Below are 17,142 nucleotides of genomic sequence, written 5' to 3'. Positions count from 1 at the left end.
AATAGAGAGCAAATGGTAACCTCTAAAACGAGCGAAGAGGCCGTCCACACCCAGGACAGTGTGCCTAGCCCTCAGATGCACGGTATTGTGCATCCACGCTTGAAAGCAATTCATTTAAAACCTTGATTTACTGGGGCCAGGTGAGACGTGAAGGCAATTACCTAGTACAATGGTATTATCCTACACCGACTTCCAACCAGCAAACGTCCTGCCGCTGACACAATTTCCTACCTACTTCAGCTCCACAGAGTACTGGGCCAAGAAGCTCACTCGGTGCTCTCCAGGGCGAAAACTAGGTGAGCTTAACACTGCTGAGCCACCAGGAGGACAGGTTTCCACTTCTCTCTATATTTTACTTCATTTTTTACTCTCTGTAAACTGTTGTAGTATTTCAGTATTGACATTGTCCGTTTCAATGTCCTGTGTGCAGCTGCAGTTATCCCACTGCTAATTTCCCTCTACAGGGGGGGAAAAAAACAGTATTTTTTTTCTGGCCTAGGCTGAGTGGAAGGGACTTTGCTTTAGTGTTAGACGTAGTGTCATAATCCCATGTTACCCCAATCCCAACCCAGGCCCCTCTCCTCCAACCTGCAGTTAATCAGCACTTTACAGTCTCATTATATCCCAATGGGAGGTGGGGGCTCACCAATATTTCATCAACTGTAAAACAACAATACGGAAATCGGGCGGAGGTCAAAGTGTGCACTTTGTAATGGTTTTCCTCATCTGGCACAGCAGAAGCAATGCCACAATGCATGTTGGGAAATCGAGTTTTTTTTATTTAAATGTATTATTTTGCATACAGCAGAAGCAACTTTCACAGCACAGCTGAAAAAAGCGGTCAAGAGAGACCCTTTGCAAGGACACGTAGAGCTGGCTGGTGACTCAATTACATTTTGGCACTTAAAGGAAAGGTCTTTTTTTTTTTTAAACAACGGTAAACACCCAGACGCACGCACGCACATCTAAAACACTGTTCCCGCCATTCTTAAAGCAAGCAAACTGACGCGCTCGCAAATTTTATTTTTTGGTGGGTAACCCCCAACCCCACTGTTAGGTCGTAAGGGATTAATGAAAACAATCTGAACTAAAAGAGGTCCTTTGAATATGCAACCTACATAACGGAGGCTTATAGTCTCCCCACACGTACAAAATATATCCTGTAGGAGATGACTCAGAATTCCACACACTCGGACTTTAAAATGACAAAATTGAGAGCCATTTACCTCACTTCTCATTTAGTATAACGTATAGTGTAGTATAATATACTGGGGGGTGTATTTATCACTTGTTTGCCATGTCAACCCTCTAGATGAGGGAAAGCCATTAGCGCAGAGAGCTGTGAAGTGGCTGCATCGGGCCTGTGTGGAGAGGCTAGCTGGCCTTGTACCTGTGGGCAGTTGAAAGCTGCGCTACGGAAGCCTGTGTGGGCCACTCTGCACCCTGGGTGGACTGGCTCAGATTGACAGAATGCTGTGGAGGAGCGACATGCTGATGTAGTGTGAGCTCCTTTAGTTTAGTGTTTAGTGTCTAGTTTAGTGTCCGGGGCGCGTCGTCACCACGACAGGCCACGCGGCCGGTGCGTAACACACGTGGTGCGCCGCGACTTTAAAGCGTTTACACAAGACGAGTACGTGCATGACTAGGCAGGTTACCGGCTCACCGTTCGAAGCGTCCGAAAACGGCAAGAAAGGACAGTTCTGTTTTTTTTGTTCTTCATTAACTCGGACGAGGCTGAAAGATGTTTCGCTGCTGGAAAACTGCCTTCCTCCCGGAGCTGGGATATCGACATCATCAATTACAAAAATAGACTCTATTCTCGATAGCAAACATCAATAAGTATTAGTAGTGGATTAGAGAGAGCGTTAGACCCAGCCCTTACCGTACTGCTCCACACACAGAGTACACCGATGGAGCCAAACTCACTTAGACTAGTACAAGACATGTTTTCCCTTTGTCATGTAATAAAGCTTCATAGTGATGCACATGAAGCTTATAACCCTATAAAAATGACATAGGTGGGTAGTTTAGTAGCGCTGTAGAATGGTTGTGTACATGGCCTTCAGTGCACTGCTCCCCAGCTGTGGGCAGGAGGAGAATGGTGTAAGGGCCAAGTCTTACTCCCTTTCCCCAGCCACTTTCCCTTCATGACTCTAATCTCGTCAAACCCAGGCTCCCCCCCCCCCCCCACCCCCCCCACCCCAGGCCCCGCCCCCTCCCAGGCCCTGCCCCCTCCCTGCCCCTCCCCTCCTCTCTCCGCCCCTCCTCAGCCGTAGTTGTAGGTGAAGTTGTACGTGCTGGGCTCCTTGGGGACCGGGGGCGGGGCTTCGGGGATGGTGATGTTCTCCAGGTCCAGGAGGCGGAGCTTCATCTCCATGCTGATGAGCGTGTCGAGGTCACTGCGCGTCAGGTCGCTGCCCATCTCCCTGCCCAGCAGCGCGCACAGACCGTCCGTCCAGATGCAGTACTGCGGGGGGACGAGAGCGCACACGCACACGCACGCAGGCACACACACACACGCGCGCAGGCACGCAGCCGCAATCAGTAAACACACTTTTACAAGTCCCCCTTCCGCCACTTAAACTCCCAGGACAAACGGCCAGTGTAAGTGTGTTTACATTAATATCAGCAGGAAGTCCCGGCTAATTGTGATGACTTGAACCGTACGGACAGTAAATGTTGCAGAGGGGACCCCGAAGCTGCTGCTCACCTCATACTTGTTTGGAGCCACAAAGTTGAGAGCTTCGTCAGGATCATAGAGAATGGAAAAGGCCAACTCCATGGTCTCCTGCAAACCAGGAACAGACTATTACACACTCAATACTCAAACCAGGAACAGATGATTTTAAGTTAACTTGCTATAGCGTGCGTCTCTGCAGGTGTAGCACGTGCAAGGACACACAATGGCCTTTCTCAGGTAGAGGGCACAGGACGGTCTTTACCTTGTTCTGTTTGAGGGCACTTTTCTCCTTCATGTGAGGGCAGTCCTTCCCAGTCACCACCGACTTGATATCGGACACTGGGACTGCAAAAGCAAAGGAAAGTCTTGTTACAACACCGAAGCCTCGCTCTCATTGGCTGCCGACAGTGGCACTCAGGGTCAGGTGACTCACTCTTGTCGGTGAGCAGCTCGAAGGGCACCTCCCCCTGGGGGGGCTCCTCCAGGTCTCCGTAGTGCAGGACCTTGTGGTTCAGAGACAGGCGGCAGAACCAGAACTTATCTGCGGGGGCGGAGAGGGGGGAAGGAGAAGGTAAGGGAGTTTAGACAGGCCCTGACACACACGGCAGCCCCACAGAGTAACACACACAACATGCGTGTGTATGTGTGTGAGTGTGCATGTGAGTGTGTGTGTGTGTGTGTATGTGTGTGTGTGTGTGTGCGTGCGTGCGTGCGTGCGTGCGTGTGTGTATAGTCACCTTGTCTCCTGCGGTTGCCGCCCTTGCGGAAGCAGCTGCCGTCACACAGGCGGTTCAGACGCTGCTGCTTTATCAGCTCCAGGATCTCAGGCTGAATCCTCTCACGCAGCTCACTGTCAGATAACAGCCATTATACACACATATACACACACAGACACGTATACACACAGAGCTCGCTGTCAGATACAGTCATTATACACACATATACACACACAGACACGTATACACACAGAGCTCGCTGTCAGATACAGTCATTATACACACATATACACACACAGACACGTATACACACAGAGCTCGCTGTCAGATACAGTCATTATACACACATATACACACACAGACACGTATACACACAGAGCTCACTGTCAGATAACAGCCATTATACACACATATACACACACAGACACGTATACACACAGAGCTCACTGTCAGATACAGTCATTATACACACATATACACACACAGACACGTATACACACAGAGCTCACGGTCAGATACAGTCATTATACACACACATACACACACACACACGTATACACACAGAGCTCACTGTCAGATACAGTCATTATACACACATATACACACACAGACACGTATACACACAGAGCTCGCTGTCAGATACAGTCATTATACACACATATACACACACAGACACGTATACACACAGAGCTCACTGTCAGATACAGTCATTATACACACATATACACACACAGACACGTATACACACAGAGCTCGCTGTCAGATACAGTCATTATACACACATATACACACACAGACACGTATACACACAGAGCTCGCTGTCAGATACAGTCATTATACACACACAGACACGTATACACACAGAGCTCGCTGTCAGATACAGTCATTATACACACATATACACACACAGACACGTATACACACAGAGCTCACGGTCAGATACAGTCATTATACACACACATACACACAGAGCTCACTGTCAGATACAGTCATTATACACACATATACACACACAGACACGTATACACACAGAGCTCGCTGTCAGATACAGTCATTATACACACATATACACACACAGACACGTATACACACAGAGCTCGCTGTCAGATACAGTCATTATACACACATATACACACACAGACACGTATACACACAGAGCTCGCTGTCAGATACAGTCATTATACACACATATACACACACAGACACGTATACACACAGAGCTCGCTGTCAGATACAGTCATTATACACACATATACACACACAGACACGTATACACACAGAGCTCACTGTCAGATACAGTCATTATACACACATATACACACACAGACACGTATACACACACAGAGCTCGCTGTCAGATACAGTCATTATACACACATATACACACACAGACACGTATACACACAGAGCTCACTGTCAGATACAGTCATTATACACACATATACACACACAGACACATATACACAGAGCTCGCTGTCAGATAACAGCCATTATACACACATATACACACACAGACACGTATACACACAGAGCTCACTGTCAGATACAGTCATTATACACACATATACACACACAGACACGTATACACACAGAGCTCGCTGTCAGATACAGTCATTACACACACATACTGACACGCACACGCACACGCACACGCACACGCACACACACACTCGGGTCTCACATGATGGGTGGGGACTGGAAGTCGTCCTGGCTCATCCTCTCGGACTGCCGCAGTCTGAGGATCTCAGAGTAGCTGAGTCCCCGCAGTTTGCTCTTCAGCTGGTCCAGAGAGGACGGCTTCATGGCCAGAGCCCGAGTGATCTGCTCCCTCACCACCTGCATCACCTGCGCACACACACAGGCGCACACACACACACACACACACATTTCAATACATTACACACACACAGACACACACACACCAATACATCACACATACACATCCCACTGCATCACCTGCGCACACACATCCCAATACATTACACACACACACACACACACACACCCTGGGTGTGCGCACACACACTTGTATTTGCCAGTAACCACTGAACTTGCTCCTGGACTGACTTTGTTAAAGCAATGACTACAATTTACTGTCCTTGTTAAATCCTGCATGCTGGGCTCTGACCTTGCTGAACCCTCCCTGCGTTGGGCTCTGACCTTGCTGAACCCTCCCTGCGTTGGGCTCTGACCTTGCTGAACCCTCCCTGCGTTGGGCTCTGACCTTGCTGAACCCTCCCTGCGTTGGGCTCTGACCTTGCTGAACTCTCCCTGCATGCTGGGCTCTGACTTTGCTGAACCCTCCCTGCGTTGGGCTCTGACCTTGCTGAACTCTCCCTGCATGCTGGGCTCTGACCTTGCTGAACCCTCCCTGCATTGGGCTCTGACCTTGCTGAACTCTCCCTGCATGCTGGGCTCTGACCTTGCTGAACCCTCCCTGCATTGCGCTCTGACCTTGCTGAACCCTCCCTGCATTGGGCTCTGACCTTGCTGAACCCTCCCTGCATTGGGCTCTGACCTTGCTGAACTCTCCCTGCATGCTGGGCTCTGACCTTGCTGAACCCGGCCTGCATTGGGCTCTGACCTTGCTGAACCCTCCCTGCATTGGGCTCTGACCTTGCTGAACCCTCCCTGCATTGCGCTCTGACCTTGCTGAACCCTCCCTGCATTGGGCTCTGACCTTGCTGAACCCTCCCTGCATTGGACTCTGACCTTGCTGAACCCTCCTTGCATGCTGGGCTCTGACCTTGCTAACCCTCCCTGCTTTGGGCTCTGACCTTGCTGAACCCTCCCTGCGTTGGGCTCTGACCTTGCTGAACCCTCCCTGCGTTGGGCTCTGACCTTGCTGAACCCTCCCTGCGTTGGGCTCTGACCTTGCTGAACCCTCCCTGCGTTGGGCTCTGACCTTGCTGAACCCTCCCTGCGTTGGGCTCTGACCTTGCTGAACCCTCCCTGCGTTGGGCTCTGACCTTGCTGAACCCTCCCTGCGTTGGGCTCTGACCTTGCTGAACCCTCCCTGCGTTGGGCTCTGACCTTGCTGAACCCTCCCTGCATTGGGCTCTGACCTTGCTGAACTCTCCCTGCATGCTGGGCTCTGACCTTGCTGAACCCTCCCTGCATTGCGCTCTGACCTTGCTGAACCCTCCCTGCATTGGGCTCTGACCTTGCTGAACCCTCCCTGCATTGGGCTCTGACCTTGCTGAACTCTCCCTGCATGCTGGGCTCTGACCTTGCTGAACCCGGCCTGCATTGGGCTCTGACCTTGCTGAACCCTCCCTGCATTGGGCTCTGACCTTGCTGAACCCTCCCTGCATTGCGCTCTGACCTTGCTGAACCCTCCCTGCATTGGGCTCTGACCTTGCTGAACCCTCCCTGCATTGGACTCTGACCTTGCTGAACCCTCCTTGCATGCTGGGCTCTGACCTTGCTAACCCTCCCTGCTTTGGGCTCTGACCTTGCTGAACCCTCCCTGCGTTGGGCTCTGACCTTGCTGAACCCTCCCTGCGTTGGGCTCTGACCTTGCTGAACCCTCCCTGCGTTGGGCTCTGACCTTGCTGAACCCTCCCTGCGTTGGGCTCTGACCTTGCTGAACCCTCCCTGCGTTGGGCTCTGACCTTGCTGAACCCTCCCTGCGTTGGGCTCTGACCTTGCTGAACCCGGCCTGCATTGGGCTCTGACCTTGTTGAAGTCCTCAGCCGTGGCTCTCATCTCTTTCCAGGTCTTGTTGAGCAGCTGGATGCAGACGCAGAAGAACTCCTCCCAGGCACGGTCGTGCGTGAAGAACATGGGGTGGTAATCGTTGCAGCCCTCGTTTGCTGGAGGGGAAGAGAGCGGTGTCACCGACACACATCTCATAGGAAACAGCACCGTCACTACCTGAAGGGTGAGCCTGGACCTGCCTTCAGAGCTTCCAATGGATCCACTGATTAGAAAATGGTGGGCTCATGGAAAATCCTACTTTAACTGCAATGAAAGAAGTGCTTCATGAATGCGTCTAGAGGACCTCAATTACATTTCATTCACAGACCCGTCAATAGCTGATCACAGAAACCCGTTTGTAAGTGATGCGATGGATTCAGAATTTCCCCTCTCACGCATGCAATCAAACTGCATAACGAGATCATGAGCCAATTAAGGCAATTTAAGTGCACGGTGCAAGTCAGGAAGATGCGTGCTCGCTGTGTCAGGTGTATTCTAAAAATAAATTCTATTTTTGTAGAAAGGTTTCCATCTCTGTTTTAACTGAAGGTGTTGCACCGTCTGCACCGTCAAAATAACACATATCTCATAGGGCATACTATTATTAACACTTGTTTTAACACTTGTAAGAGAAAATGGGACAGATTCAAACAGCACTTAGCACAAATTTAACTTGGCAGGGAAAAAAAAACTGCATCTTAGGGGGTCTCTGGTTTTTGCAATGTTAAGAAACCGACATTAACTGATTTACAACTTTGTTTTAATGTTATACAGAAATGAAAATGAAATTAAGCGAACAACCTCCATGTAGCGAAAAAAATAAACCTTATTACTTACTATCCTGTGAAATAAATGAAATAAATAAAGCCTGTGACACAGATGCCAGAATGAAGTACCTCATTATCACCTGTGCCTGTCATTCGCAGCAAGCAGAGCTACTGCAGTTAACTGTTTTAACCAGACGCAGGCTACAGTACATGTACAGTGTACGATGTGTACGATGCCTGCTACAAAGTAGAGCTCTTTAGTCCTCATTCAACGCACCAGAATACCACCAAAGACCTGCTGAGTTATTTACTGTATGGGATACTGTAACCCAGCAACACCTCAATGGTTAATTCTGCTGCAAGCACTGAAAATGGCTTCTCTCTGAAAAAATTATTATGGCTTACCAATGTTTGTCTCTGTCCTCTTCACGAAAATTACATAAAATTTTTTATACGTATTATGTAAACAAAATAGGAAAGTGTTATATTATTTCATTGCTTTACTCAAATGTTGCGTGAATTGAGCATTACGATATTCCTCTATTCACCAACTTATTTTGAATTTACTTCTAAATGTATTTCTTTGATTATATGTTAGCAGTTATATTTAAATAGTGAAGACTGAGAAGTTGGAGACGGGCAAAAAGATTCTCTGCAAAAGGTAAGCCCACAACAAGTTTTCACAGCAACTTTGAGGCCACGCAGTTTCCTGTTTCTTGGATTTTTCAGTCTTCAGAGGTTTAAGGTTGAATTTAAATATATCACAGACTAAGTCTGGTTTAATTGAACCGCACATCCTTAAACTGGATAAATGTGTCTGACTGTATCAAGGGAAACGTCTGACTCAGAAGACATAATCCCGTAATTTACACATCTCCCAACAAGAAAAGATTTTCTTACACGTACGTATCTCACAAGGGATAAGACTGTTATTAAGGCACGCATCCCATAAGAGATAAGGTTATTAGCACTTAAACAGTACTGTTATGAATGCATCTCATAAGAGATGATGATCTCATTAAAATGAGAGCCCTGGCTGGTTATGACCATTACAGACACACAGTAATGCAGTGTGTTTACCCAGCATGCACTGCATGTCTGGGCTGTGGGGGGTGAATTGCACTCACGCAGCTCTCCCACTTGCAGGATCTCACACAGCATGCGGGTGAGCTCGATAGCGCAGCGGCCGAACGGACACTCGTGTTTGTCCTCGCGGCTGCTGTTCTCCAGAACAATCTAGAAAGACAAAAATAAAATAAAATAATACATTTCTTAAATCACTGCCAGAATCCCCACTTTCAAAATACTCATGAACACACACGACCGGTTTAAATTCAGCGAGCTTGCACGTCTACCTTCCAGTTTCATTACTGTACTCAGAGTAATTAGTTCAGTATTTGGGAAGCCCGCTGTTGGGGCGGTGTGCACTCTCTCACCCGGGTGTAGGTGTCCTGGTGCAGCTTGGCCAGGTACAGCATGTTGTCGAGGGCCAGCATGCCGGGCGGGGTCTGTGTAAAGTCCATGGCCGGGTTCACGTGGTTCTGTGCAAACAGCAGAGAGCACTCATACATGCGGTCTCGCTAACGACGCTAGCTGCTCCAGCTGCTAATGGCTAGGAAATCCGAGATTTAACGCTGTGAGGCTCCTACTGTGAAATGCTGAGTATATAGTGGTGTAATGATGTAACACTGCAAGAATGTAATGGTGTGATGATGTAATTCTGTACTGGTGTTATGATGTAATGCCATAATAACATGCTGAGATAATGTATTGGTGTAATGCTGAAATAATGGAATAGTGTGATAAAATAATTGTGTAATACTATTACTGGTGTAAATATTTAATGAGGTAATGCTTTAATAATGAAATGTTGCCATAATGTAATGATATAATGCAGTACTAGTGTGATGAACACGTAGTGCCATATTAATGTAATGGTGTAATGCCATATTAATGGAATGGTGTAATGCCATATTAGTGTAATGGTGTAATGCCATATTAATGTAATGGTGTAATGCCATATTAGTGTAATGGTGTAATGCCATATTAATGTAATGCCGTAACGTTGTAATGCTGCAATGGCGGCCGACTGACTGTGAAGCCCAGCATCTTGTAGTCCTTGGTGTACATGGCCTTTCGCTTCTCCGTGCCGCCGGGGTCGTTCTCGCCGTCGAAGGCGATTCTGCGCAGCTCGAATATGATGTCCCTCTGAGCCTGCGGGGGAGACGGACAGGGACATCAGCCAATGAGGCGCCCCCTGCTGCCCAAACCGGGACACTACTCCCCTCCAGCTCGCCCGAGCTCTCTTGTGTGAACCTCACCTGATCACTGGGATCCATCTTGGTCATCATGCGCTCCTCCAGGAGGTTAAAGGTCAGCACCTGGAGCACGTACAACTGGTGGGCCATCTCGGCTTTGATTGGCCGGTTGCCGCGGATGATGTGCTGCGAGGTGAGAAGGGATGACACGCCATTATGACCCCAAGGCTGCTCGACTGTGGAACAGCACACAGGCAACACACAAGCTGGCTACTTGCAAAAGTTTTTCTGCTAATTTCAGCAGTTAACTTGAGCAATTTAAGCTCGTTTTAAACTGCACACTCACCATATAATCACACTTTTCAGAGAGTAAAAATAGTGCCGGTTGAGTGTAACATGAGGAAAATAATGATTATGTTCTTTCAGCAAATAGGTTTATGTGCTATCACTAATAACCAGCTACACAGGGCCAAGTTTGCTATTCAAGGAAAATAACACAAAAAAAAGCACAACAGTCAGTACCCAGCACAGTCAGTGTCCAGCACACAGTCAGTACCCAGCACAGTCAGTGTACAGCACACAGTCAGTGTCCAACACACAGCCAGCGTCCAACACAGACAGTGTCCAACACAGTCAGTGTACAGCACACAGTCAGTGTCCAACACAGTCAGTGTACAGCACACAGTCAGTGTCCAACGCACAGTCATTTCCCAGGACACAGTCTGTACCCAGCACTCACATTAAGGATGATGGACCTCAGGTGTTTCTGTGCCAGGGTGCTCGCCATCTCCTGCAGAGACAAACACACTCAGTTTCTGTTCCTCTCTCTGTATCCGCACGCATAGCTGGGATGAACACAGGGTAAACACAGGGCGGAGATTATGCAAATTAAGTCATTACTACGTACTCAGAGCAATTTATTAAAGCACGCAGCCCTGTGAGGAACCCAAGGACTCCTGACAGCAGGCAGTAATTTGCTGAGCGTGGATAGGGCTTCGCTCACATTCAATAAAGCGTACGTTAACAAGGAATTCTCTCTGAAACACGGTGGCAGTCGCTGGAGCCAGAGGACACAGAGGACGGGGGAAAACCCCCAATAAGACGGGAGAGAGGGTCTTTCACCCAACGCTGACCCTCCTTCAGTTAACTGAACGGACAAGCGATACAGGGGACGCAGCCACGCAATTAACACACACCACTGGAGGGTATGAGAGAGGAAACTGAGTCACACAGATCAAATTCCCCGTCTACTCTGCTCAATTTGCTCTTAACTTTACATTTCCGGTGTGCGTGCTGGACGTTTTGTTTACACATATATTATTTCTGCTAATTGCTTCATTTATTTGCAGATATAAAATCTAAAAACGATATTTGTTTTGTTGTGAAATGTTAACGTTTGCATCCATATTATCATCTTTACATTTGGTTTTTGCAGGTCATACGGTCGGTCTGGTACGGCATTGCTCGTTATCTTATCTACATGATAAGGGCTGGCTGAGTAACCGTGCGAGTCAGACACCAGTGCATCACCGGCAGGAATGTTCCAGAAACACCTACGGGCCTTGAGCAAAAAGCACAAAGGGAGTGTGCAGCTGGACGGTGGGAAACTAAATTCTACTTTTTTTTACAGAATGAGGTGGGTGTCCTCTGGTACCGACACACACACACACACAGTTGCACAGCCTCTCTATGAAAGCATAAAGGATTGCTGTAAGTAATGCTTTTTTTAACACGGCGTTGTGAGCAGACGTGCTACAGAAAGACACTGATAATTGGATCTGGAGTGTTTTCCTGACTGGGTTGCATCTTTGTTACGAGGGTGGCTTCTTTCTTCTCAACACAACGGCTGAAAGAATGCAGGACTATTGATCAATCCATCATCACACAGCAGTATTAAAATGTCTGAGTTGAAGCACTTGTCTTGTGTGCATTCGTTCAGTGGAGAATAGATGGGATCGCGAAATCCTGTTTTTACCTTCAGACTGCGGCCTTCTACACCCCCCCCCCCCCAGTCCCCCCCCACCATCACTGCATGACTCATTTAGCAGGGACCGCTCCACCTGCTGTTTCATCGTATTAATACTCTTTCCTCGGTCGGACCGCCTCTATCGTTGGTCCACGTTACGTTGCAGTGAAGTATCTTCTACACAGAACGTCTTTTCTTTGCGTCTCCCGCTGTTCACTTTGCTACGGCCGATGAATTCATTTCACTCTCCGTTGGCGTTGTGTTCCTACGCTGTAATCCTCCGACCCCGCGTCTCCATTTTCTGACCTGCAAAACTTTTATGTTCCTCAAATATAGCTTGGTTACTTGCTCCTCATTTCTCCTCATTTCTACCCCTTTCTTGGCGTCCTGTAATCTGGACGAGGAAGCACGCCATTTTGTTTCAGGCCATTCTGTCTCCCACTGTAAGTGGTGCCATTTCATTTTGTTGTTGCCCAATTAGGACCTCTCAGTGGACCATCTCAGTAGTCAGCGAGCGGTGTGTTGGCGTGCGTAACCGCGGCGACGGAGCGGCGATTTAGCGAACGTTATGGCGTGACCGCTGCCTTAGAGAATCTTGCCCGCAGTGAAGGTGGAAAAGGCTGGAGGAGTCAGAGGATAACTGGGATGCAAAAGCGATGGGGCGGGGCGGGGCGGGGCAGGCCGCGTCACGGTGAAGGGGCTCGTGGGGACTCTGTCCCGGCTTAAAGGCTGCATGAGGATCAAGCACAGCATACGTGGACCCAGATTCAGCATGGCTGCAATGCACTTCTCATACTCTCTCACGCTATTGAGTACAAGTGATGGACAAAAGTGCATTCTGGCTAAACAGAATCTGGGGCTTACTCACCTCGTGCAGTATACCAGTGGTTCTTCAACTACGGGTCGGGACCCAGAATGGATCACGGGAGCGTATGAGGTCGGTCCCGGAATGAGTCTGTAGTACACTAGGCTAGGCTAGGCTAGGCTAGGCTATATGTCAATTTGACAGGTCCAAGAAAGGTACTAAATTTATCATCTGAGTCGCAAAACTAGATAGTATTTATAATTTAGGCTCCGATGTTAAAGTTTAAGAACCAGTGCAGTATACTGTTAAAAAACCCAACAGCTCAAACAGGCCTGCAGTGCACACCTCCTGCCACTAGGGGTCAGTGAGAGCAGACGCGGGGGGGGTGTGATGTGTACTCACAGAGAGCCGCAGGTCCAGCGGGTTAGTATGCTCCTCCTGCGGGCGGGTTTGGAGCGGGGATGCAGGCGTGACAGCAATGGAAACAGAGAGCGCACGCTTACACACAGGCACGAGAACAGGCAAGAGGCATCGCGCGCAGCCACCACATGCAGCAGCCAGGGGGCGACAGAGCGCTGGAGCCAGGGAGCAGAGACGTGCGGAACAAGCCGAGCAATCGAAAACCAAACCGTAGGTGAGAGATGACAGAAGCTCGTGAAACAGAAATGCGCTTTGCCGCTGTCAGAGAGCGACGTGAACCGTTCCTGAAATTTGACTTCTGTGTTTGTCACAAATAGGTGGAGTACTGTGGCCATTTTGAAGGTGGCGAACTGAACCCAGACTTATAAACAGATAATAGTTCCCTACCTGATGTTGAGAACGTTTTATTTATCTATTCATCATTAGGTATATGCAGTTCAGAAAACTGTCGCCAAATTTAGTCAAATAAAATACAATAAAAATCCCAGGGGTCCTGTATTGAACAGTGAATAAACTATCAAGTTTGTTTTGTTTTCTCTCAAAGATCACTTATCAGATCCTGGCCAAGTAACTGAACCCCCTCTTTTTTTTCCTTATTCAAAGTGGCACAAAAAAAAAATCTCTATTTGAATAACTGGCCATAATTTGGTAGTATGATAAAAGTCTGTTTGCCGTTCCTGTTAGAGATACAGAACCGCGCCTCCTGAGGTTTGACCAATAGAAGCGGGCTCTGCTCATGTTTATTTAATGAGACTCGCCAGGCACTTTAGCACACTGTGACCCGCAGGGACCGCTGCACTGAGTCTGTGTGGCTCAGCCGGGCTTAATGGGCAGCAGCGCTGGGTGAGTAATGAACACAGCGTCAGTGCCCTGAACATGAGCAGTAAGCGTGGGCTGGGACAGGGGGGGGGGGGGGGGGGGGGTGAGCTGGCACCCCTGGTGCCCAGGCTGACTGGTCTGGCCATCCTGTCCTGCACTGAGCCTCCATCTATAAAGTGCTGGGACACATGCTCTAACTAACTATGTGGAGACCACAGCAGAGATAGAGAAGCCAGGAAGACTGACAAAACACTGCAGTGAACCAGGGTCTGAGAGAGAGAGACACATCCCTGCCATCCACACCCTCCAGTGTCAGAAAATAGTGTAGCAGTGTAGTGAAGGAGGGACCTCAGAGAGAGAAACAGTGGAGAGAGTGAGAGAGATCTCAGTGTGTGAAACAGTGGAGAGAGAGAAAGAGAGAGAGAGAGAGATCTGTGTGTGTGAAACAGTAGAGAGATTTAAAATTAAGACAGCCAGGAAGTACAGTGCCCACATTAGGAAGAACCGCAGGGGTTGAAGTGCAAAGCGTGCGTGTGTGTGTGCGTGTGTGTCCGAGTGTACGCATGCGCGGGTTGGACGCAGGTGCGCGGTGCAGGGGGACGCGACGCACACCCACCTGGCGCCGGTCCTCGGGCGCTTTGAGGAACAGGGCGTTGATGAGGGCGATGGCGTACGTCTGGATCTCCTGATTGGACCTGTGAGAGCGCATGCCGGCACAAACAGTTAGCAGTACCTAGCTCTCACTCTGCTCATTCTCTCCCTGTTACCTTACTGCCGAGCCTGAGACTGACAGCCCTCTTACAGCAGTACAGCTACACCATCCCACTCTCCTCCACTCAGGATCAAGCTTAAAATCAGTTTGACAGAAACAGGTTAAAAACCACCCAAATTCCTGCCAGAAAAAACTGGAACCAGCAATATTCCTGACCTTCTGAGTTCTGCTTTTGGACCGTTCAAACTGGACTAGTTCATCTGCAATCTCCTCAGCACTTTGCCACATCTCTCCACTTCCGTAACCTGTACATGGATGAGCGTCTTACCCATTAAGGTGTTCCTGGGCAAAGGGGTGTGGCCGTATATGTACTACTGGCTTCACCGTCTTACTTATATACATGTTATTAAGCAAACAACGCAAAAAACGAATTCAACAGCAGGAACTACTTTATTTTACAGAGTCTGTGAAAATGTTTTGAGATTGGACAGCTGGATTTTAAAACGAACAATAGGCTATCGTGCTTTTTAGCAAAACACTTAAATGTTCTTATTTTTTTAAAACAATGCTGCTGGGAACATTTGCCTTTGTTCTGGTGTGCCACTGCGCCGCTCGCAAACTCAAACTGTAGTGCCGAGATATAGTTGCCAGGGAACGTGAATTTAAAAATAGAGAGGCTGAGCCGAATACGTTTCTGGAATAATCTGGACGAGCTTCCGACCGCCTCCTCTCCTGGAGGAAGTTTCGCTGTCGAGAATCTCAGCTTTACTCGAAGCCCCTGTGAGATTCCAGTGCGACGATTCGCCGTCACGGCAAAGTTTGTGGCGGCCATGTTTGTCACATTCCCCCAAAATCGCCTTAGAAACCATCTGCACTGTTACATCATCCCGCCTGCCCGTGCTGCTGAAAGGCGATGACCTCATTTACATACTGCATTTCACTGGCTGTTGCTTCCTGTGCATTTACATCCCATAATGAATAAGGCTTAGACTCGCGCCGTGGCAACATTTATTTAGATGCCGTCTACCCAACATCCATCTAACCCTTAACACAGGCACAATCGACACCATTAAGCAGGTCCCGTGGGAGGTAAGCAACATCAAGGTCTATCAAAAGTCAACAGTGGACCATATCGCTCTCCAGAACCTCCTCCAGGACAGCACTGTGCTGGACTGAAAACAATAAAATGGAGAGAGAGAAATGGGAGATGGCACTACTGCAAAGAACAGATTATCTAGTTCAGCCCCACAGAGAAGAACATCACCACTGCATCTGCAAACGAAGCAAGAAACCCCGCACAGGAACCATCTACGTTTTTAATGACCGTTTTTTCTCATGTTGTGTTTTTAAGTTTTTTTTAACACTTATTTTCATGCTGTGAGTTTGACTTTTTCATGTTGTGTATTTAAGGCTGTCGTTTATTTAATGTTCTTTTTTAACTGTTGTTTTCATGCTTTATATTTAAGATAGTTGTTTTTATGTTGTGTATTTAAGACTTGTTTTTCTCATGTTGTATATTTAAAACTGTTGTTTTTTCATATTGTGTGTTTAAGACTGCTGTTTTCCCCATGTTGTATATTAAAAACTGTTATTTATTTAGTAAAACAACCAACTGCAGTTTTTTTTCGGGACTGTTGTTTCACAAGTTGTGTTTTTTCTGTTTTGAATAAGAAAATAAACACTTTTATATGGATGATTTGTAAGAACCAATAAAAAAAAACTATTGGCCAGCATGCAGCTACGCTACCAGCTGCTTATTATGCCAAGCTGCAAATCATCACAAGTCATGAAATACTGAGCCTTAAACTCCCCGATTTGTCTCTGTTTCACCGAAACACAGCAGGCAAAACGGGCAGAAAGTCTCCAGTTTATCGTCCGGTGAACTGAAATGGAACCCGAGCCCAACGACTCAGCCATTTCCTAATGCCGGTAATAGCATGAGAGCGTCAGGTGGAGTAGTCCAGCATGAACAGAACACCGGTCCGATTCCCAGTAAGCACACTATACAGCCGTACAAACAGTCTCTCCAGTGCTAGGCCTACAGACAGCATCGTCTATCTGCACGTTCGCCTCCCGCCGGGCGGGGGGGGCCAGTCGGAGAAGCGCGACTGCTTGCTGTGCGTGGGTGTGTGCTCACACTTGCAGGTGTGCGATGAGTTGTCCCACGGTGATCTCTTGCGCCACCCGGTGGTAGAGGCTGTGGCTGTTGAGCACCATGCTCTCCAGGATGGCCAGGGAGCGCTGCAGGATGGACACGTCCACCATGGGCTGGTTCACGTAGCCCGCGATCTGACAGACAGA

The 17,142-nt window shown here is 48.3% G+C and overlaps 1 protein-coding gene across 4 annotated transcripts in view; it reads right to left on the bottom strand.

Moving 5' to 3' along the window:
• Window positions 1–2,223: 2,223 nt before the first annotated feature.
• elmo2 (engulfment and cell motility 2) overlaps window positions 2,224–17,142 on the bottom strand; it is a 37,312-nt gene continuing 22,393 nt past the window's right edge. The window contains exons 9-23 of one of the 4 annotated variants that reach the window (XM_035389250.1): window positions 16,979–17,130; window positions 14,746–14,824; window positions 13,293–13,328; window positions 10,859–10,909; window positions 10,183–10,305; window positions 9,956–10,075; window positions 9,298–9,402; window positions 8,989–9,097; window positions 7,074–7,210; window positions 5,077–5,240; window positions 3,418–3,530; window positions 3,114–3,221; window positions 2,943–3,025; window positions 2,711–2,788; window positions 2,224–2,467 (exon numbers count right to left, since the gene is read on the bottom strand). In XM_035389250.1, the coding sequence (XP_035245141.1) occupies window positions 2,267–2,467; window positions 2,711–2,788; window positions 2,943–3,025; window positions 3,114–3,221; window positions 3,418–3,530; window positions 5,077–5,240; window positions 7,074–7,210; window positions 8,989–9,097; window positions 9,298–9,402; window positions 9,956–10,075; window positions 10,183–10,305; window positions 10,859–10,909; window positions 13,293–13,328; window positions 14,746–14,824; window positions 16,979–17,130 (1,659 nt within the window). In that variant the 3' untranslated portion in view covers window positions 2,224–2,266. The remainder of the gene's footprint in view (window positions 2,468–2,710; window positions 2,789–2,942; window positions 3,026–3,113; window positions 3,222–3,417; window positions 3,531–5,076; window positions 5,241–7,073; window positions 7,211–8,988; window positions 9,098–9,297; window positions 9,403–9,955; window positions 10,076–10,182; window positions 10,306–10,858; window positions 10,910–13,292; window positions 13,329–14,745; window positions 14,825–16,978; window positions 17,131–17,142) is intronic. The other 3 variants (XM_035389251.1, XM_035389252.1, XM_035389253.1) reach the window with 3 other exon arrangements.

This window comes from Anguilla anguilla, chromosome 13, assembly GCF_013347855.1.
Source record: "Anguilla anguilla isolate fAngAng1 chromosome 13, fAngAng1.pri, whole genome shotgun sequence".
NCBI lineage: Eukaryota > Metazoa > Chordata > Actinopteri > Anguilliformes > Anguillidae > Anguilla > Anguilla anguilla.
The sequence above is the reverse complement of the archived record's forward strand: the minus strand, read 5'-3'. Positions and strand labels throughout refer to the sequence as shown.